The sequence below is a fragment of the Hipposideros armiger genome, unplaced genomic scaffold (assembly GCF_001890085.2).
Source record: "Hipposideros armiger isolate ML-2016 unplaced genomic scaffold, ASM189008v1 scaffold_5, whole genome shotgun sequence".
Lineage (NCBI taxonomy): Eukaryota > Metazoa > Chordata > Mammalia > Chiroptera > Hipposideridae > Hipposideros > Hipposideros armiger.
Window position 1 is genome coordinate 686043 of NW_017731355.1, and position 6477 is coordinate 692519.

Genomic DNA, 6477 nt, shown 5'->3' on the forward strand with positions numbered 1-6477 from the left:
GGCTCAGGTCTAAGAAAAAAATAAATAAACATGCACTGCACACATATGTAAAAGTCAGTCAGAAGTAAAATTTCATGCTTATAACCATACAACACTGTTCTGAATGGCACATGTCCTGAATGCAATTAGGGACTAATATATGTTGCTGCAAATGCCATGAAAAATGACAATTATAGGCACATCAAATGCTTCAAGAAAAATTTAGTGTCATTGCATACAAGCTGAAAATATCTCTTCATTCACAGGTATTATAACACGTTCGTCTCTCAGAGGAATCGAATCAACATTATTAAAGACCCATTGTTTACAATTTACTACTCTCTAATGATGGAAAATACTGCATGAAAAAGAATATGGTACACATGCAAGCGTACATTCAAAATATATGCCTCAATCTATAATTGCATATAGAAAAAGTATAATCTAAAAGGAAAAACATTCGAGTCAGAAAAATCAATAAATCCATGACTTAAGTAGGTTTTTTGGTTTTCTTCTCATTCTGTAAGAATTTATTAGGTGAGAAAAAGAGCATAAAAACCTTGAAAGTTACAAGTTTGAAATCTTACATATTCAAAAGGAGACAAGTTGTCTTTCAACAGCAGTTTTTTAGCTTCAAAATGATTTATTTAACCAAACCTCATAGGAAACCACAATGTGTGTATATATATATATATATATATATATATATATATATATATACACACACACACACATACACACACACACACACATATATGTGTGTGTGTGTGTGAGAGAGAGAGAGAGCTAAAAAGAGGTATTAATACAAATTTGTTTTATAAGTGCAAGTTTTACATTTATTTGTTAGGTAAATAAATGAGGGGGTTTTTGATCAAGAGAAAAAGGTGAAATAGGGGACTATAGGGGACAGTTACATTCTTCTTTGAGCCTCAGTGTCTGACTCATTTCTGTATTTTGGAGTTTTTTGCACCATATTAAGAAAATTCTGATTCATACGCATAAGTGGTTCTACATAGTCACATTTAACAGCTTCCTTGCAATCTCAGGTTACTCTTCCAGCAAACAGAGAGAGCAGAAGCAGCTTTATTCCATAGCCTGGACCAAAGCTCAATAACCTATTAACACAAATTAACTCATCATCGCTGCCCACCACTAGGATAGCATTTTCCAGAGTGTTCACCGTATACGTAGGATTTTTTAAAATTGCAATACTTAAATCCAAATCAAACCTTTGAGAAACCCAAAGATTCCCCCACCCCCACAGATACATAAACTGCCCTTGGGGTTAGTAGAATCCATCCCTCTGTGAAAGTCTGTCTTAAAAAGCCTGCCAGCATACACTAAGCAGGTGTTAGCGGTCAACAACTAGGGCCACCAGGGCAGAGGCAGCATAGAAATGCTTGTTGGCAAACCTAGGATTCGAGCAAGGTGTGCCATCTGCAGACCTGCTGGCCTTTGGACTCTTTCATTTCCTCCCAATGGTCTTGTTCCTCCTCCCCACTGCTGTTTTGGCCCAGCGCAATCCAACCAATCATCTCTTTGCGCTTCATAGTGCGCCTGTTATAAACGGAAATCATCAATGTCACATCAGAGAGCTGAAAGAGGGCCACCTGGAAGACAAAGGTCTCCTTATAGACAGGATTGGGCTGGCCACGGCGAATGGACGTCTTGCAGCGTGACATTTCTTGACCCACAGAATTGAGGAGAAAGAGCTTTCCGTATGTATCTAAAGAAAGAAAAAAAAAAAAACAGTGGAAATGAGAAAATATCAGTGCTGTCCGTTTTGCTGGTCTCGATGTAATATTTCCAAAACTTGGGGCTGCAATTGTTTTCCTTTTTCACATACTGACTAACATCCTTAGGCCTGGTAGTTGCTGTAGGACTAACACAACTTACATGAATTATTAAGGAAACGGATTATTACCTTGAATGCATAATGTCTCATCAGCCCACTATCAGGCCCCTGTCTGGTGGTCATTAGAAGCTCTGCCTGGACAGGAGTGGATACATGCATAGGCATATGTGTGATGGTGTTTGTGGACATGAACGGTTCTTCATTTTGTATTTATGTAACGAGATAAATATATACAGCTTGCTCTCTGTGTGTTTTTCTTTTCATAGTGGAAATACTGCTTTATGTCTGAGCTAAAGAGCCTCTTCTCACTCTCTACATATCCTTTGGACCATCTCATCTACTCAGTGACAACTGGCAAATCTGGCTTCAACGACAACCACCAAGTCCGTGTCTCTGGCCTAGACTTGTCTCTCAAGCTCTAGGTCCAGCTGAATACCACATTTCTTCTCGTGGACCTCCCACACACATCTCACACTCAACATCTCCCCAACTCTTAAAAACATGCTGCTCTAGTGTTCCCCGTCTCTGTGAATGGTGGCATCAGTGATCCAAATCAGAAATCAGGACTACACTGTTGACAAGATGGCTTCCTCATCCTAGTTCAGTAAATCAGTCGCCAAGTTTTATTGACTCTACCGCCTAAATAGCTGCCAAATCCACCCACCTCTTTCCATCCCCAATGCCACTGAACTCTCAGTGTACACCATAAGCTCAGATCACCGGCATCTCTCACCTGCATCGCTACACATTTTTTCACTGCACTGCAGACACTGGCATGCCCAATCCCATTCATAGTCAGAGGGATCTTTGTCAAATGCACATCTACTCATGTCACTCTCACTCATAAGCAAAAACTAAACCTTCAATGCTTCCCACTTGTCTCAGGATAAAACTACTTTTCTTGGTATGAGCTAGATACTCGGGCCCTGTTATCTTCTAGTCTTATGATGCTGTTATCTTCTAGTCTTAGTCACTGCTGCCTTTAAACACTGCAATCCAGCTACTGAACTACCTCTATCCCTCCAATCCCACCTGCTTCTTCCCCTTTCACTTCTGCACAAGCTGTACATGCCCTGATATCCCAAGAGACAGCCACCTTCAGTGACTTCTCTGTATTAGTTCGGTTTGGACCTCACTTTATCCAGGAATCTTTGCTGACCACTTTCCCCTCCCCATCAGCCCTGGTTTAGGTAACCCTCCTGTGGGCGCCACCAAAATCAAGCATTAGCCTATCTCAGCACTTATCGCCCAATATTATCATTACCTGTGTACATGTCTGCAAGGCTGGCAGTTTCCCAGTGGTACAAAGAGGGGTTGCCTTGTTTACCATTGTACCCCGATGCCTGGGTCAGGGTCTAACATGTGGTAGACATTTAAGAAATATTAAATATTTTGTAATGAATGTTCATAACTAGCTAGGAGACTCAACTTTATTTTTCTTCTGGTGTCAAGTTTTCAAACACGCAAAATGAAACTAAAACCCTTGTTTTATAAACCCTGTAACTAGAATGCTATAAATAGAGACTAGCATTATATGTTTAGTCATTTATAGAAAAGAAAGAAAATATCCAAATTAATGACATAGTCTACTAGTTTTGCTAAAATTCCTAAATGAGTCATTACAAAAAACATTGTCTCCTAAGACAATTATATTGTTATGAGAGTCATTTAATGTATTTATTTCTTCATTGTTTTCTTAACTACAATTTTTACCACTAACTTATGTGTGTTCTATTCTTTCTTGAAAAACCAAATTTTAAGGTGTTTCCCAAATTGTGTCATTCTGTACATTCCGTTCAATGCAGGCTGAAAGCTGATTAGTGTTTACTGCTCACTTTCCCACCTAACCGCCAGTCAAACTTTTTAAAAGTGTAAAGTCAGATCTCTGTAATTTACTGTTCTCTCCAAGAGCATTGTAAGATAGGAAACAAATTACAACCTGCAGTTTTCTTTCTAAGTTGATCTTTTTCTATTCTGGTTTGATGTGTTATTTTATGCACTTATCTGCTGAGAAACACAAGGTGTGAAATTGCACTTCAGGTGGGAAAACACTTCCCTGTCTCAGAAACAGGGCTCTCCACTCTTCAAACTGCTCTCCAGAGAAAGCTGTCAGAAAACCGACAATGGGGGAGAGAATTTGCATTCCCGCAGCTGTACAGCAACCCGATTCCTGTAGGAAAAGTTCAATCCAGTCACCACGTTCCTCTGACAATTCCGCTGCCAGTTACTGTGGTGGGAATTGAGTTAAACTTGCAAACAAAGACCTGCTCATTTCACAAAGACAGCAATTCCAAGCTTTGTCCCGTCACAAGATTGTTTTCTAATTATGAGAAAGGCCACTTACTACTGAACCTCCATCACTGATGGTTAATTGTAAGTGACAAACAGGGACCATAATAATTTGATAAACAATCCAGTCTGAGGATATCTGACCAAAAGAAGGAAACACTGATTGTTCAAGCTCAAAAGGGAAACTTTATGAGTAGTCATAATGCGCTTGCTTTTTAACATCCAGAGCAGAGGCTCAGGAAATTCTACTATGCAGAATAGTGGACAGCACGGCTGGGGTCCTTTGGGGTTCAGTGATTTACTCTGATGAGCACCAGTCCAAATGGATAGAGAGAGGGCTTGGTAAACATACAACTCAACTGAGTTCTGTTTTAATTCTTTGGAACTGACACTACTTGTTACGAAACAACACTGAGCAATATTTATCTTCTGAGGATGATTCAGAGAGCCTCTCAGTGTCTCTAGCAACTCAAAGCCATCATCAAAAGGCTGTAGGGGTCATAATCCCTTGATAGTATTGGTTGTTGCTTTTCTGAGTCAGCCCTGCCAACGGCTTCACCCATCACTTCTCTCTCCATAAAGGAAGATACCCCACATACCAAAAAACTGGTAACAGTTCAGAAGTCCCCCTTATTTCAGCTACCTGTGGTCAACCATGGTCCAAAAATATTAAATGAACATTTCCACAAATAAACCATTCATAAGTTTTTCATTGCATGCCACTGTAAGGAGCATGATGAAATCTCGCGCCCTGCCGCTCCGTCCTATCAGGGAGGAGACTCACCCCTTTGCCCGGCATAGTCTACATATGCGCCCCACCCATTCATCAATTTAGTGTTCCAGTATTTAGTAAACCGCAATTCACTTATCCATTATTTTAATTGATGGACACCTGTTTATAACAAGAATTAAAAATATTTCAGTGAACTCTTTTCTATATTTTACATTGTACTAATACTTGAGAATTTATGACGTACCTGGGAGAGGATTACTAGCTCTTTATTTTAGATACAGAATCTTGGTTATATTTCCTGCTAATATCTTCTCCCTGCTTGTAGCTTATCCTTTTGCTTTGTTTATAGTGAATTGCCCAGTCAACTCAAGCCTGGTGGGACACCTACATACAGCCTTAATTTGATATTTGACCTGAATCACTGTCACTTGATTCACCTAAGAAGGCCTTTGTTACTTGGCCTTTGTTACTCAAAACCTTTTAAAATCTGTCTGACTGTTTGGAGGTCTGGAAGCAATCACTTTTTCCAACCACAAAAATGTCTGAATTTCTGTATTCTCTCTTTTTCCTTGGACACTGGTCAGTTGTTTCCCAAGCTTACCTTTCACCTCCCCACACCTCCCACATGAAGGCCAGTTGTACTGAATACTCACTTTGAACATTCTGCCTTTCACACTGTTTCCCTAAAGCAATAAACCATTAGGCATATGCTCCTCCTTCCACGCTACAGCAGATGGTGGCTTTACCATCATGGGGTACGGGTTATCGAGCTCCACTGCTCTAGGCTCTGATATCAGTTTCTTCATCACCTGGCACCGAACGTCTAGACCAGTGAGCATTCTTACTTTTTTTTTATTTTTTATTGTAACATTCCAGTTCAGGTTACCAATTACTATATCAGTCAGATTTTGTCAGAAAAAGAGAAAATACTCTAGGTATTTTGAGTCAGAACTTGTTTATTATAGGGTTTAAGCATAGGAAGCCTGGGGAGGAAAGGTCAGGAAGGCCCTCTTCACAAAATCCAGAGGTCCAGGCATCACAGGAAAGGTCCCAATATGGCCTGTGTACATGAAAGGGTGACTCTCACGAGGATGTCTGTACACCAGTGGAAAAACCCTGGCTTTGCAATCTGCTAATGCCTACACACGTGCCTGCAGCCGGGTCTGGGGAGCTATGGTGCCTCTTTCCTTCCATTTTCCAGCCTCATAAAAGTAGATTTCATCAGGGGACTCGAACTGCAATCTTGCTGGCAAGAGATTTAGGGAAATGTAGTTCTAGGGATTTATACCCCTTTGGTACAGGAAAGGGTTTAGAAAGGTGAAAATGGTATTGAATATCAACAACTAATGTATAGTAAAGAAGGGAACTTGCTTAATTTTGATAGTGGGCATTTTAAGAAATATATACTATCATCCTCAATTCAATTCTGAAATCCCTTTACAGTCAAGAACAAAGTAAGGTTCCCATCAGCACCACTCTTATTCAACATTAGACTGAACCTCAAGGCATTTCAGTAGCATAAGAAATAAAAATGTGAAGCTTGAAAGGAAGTAACAAAACTGTCATTATTTGTAGAAAAATGTGGTTGTCAACATTAAAAATACAAGAAAATCTATACATT

At 39.8% G+C, this 6477-nt stretch overlaps 1 protein-coding gene across 3 annotated transcripts in view; it reads right to left on the reverse strand.

The window, feature by feature from the left end:
- Positions 1–764: 764 nt before the first annotated feature.
- The window catches only part of SYT16 (synaptotagmin 16), a 210288-nt gene continuing 204575 nt past the window's right edge, over positions 765–6477 (reverse strand). For all 3 annotated transcript variants that reach the window (XM_019644425.1, XM_019644417.1, XM_019644410.1), the window contains one exon: positions 765–1705. In XM_019644425.1, coding sequence (XP_019499970.1) covers positions 1392–1705 — 314 coding nt within the window. In that variant the 3' untranslated portion in view covers positions 765–1391. The remainder of the gene's footprint in view (positions 1706–6477) is intronic.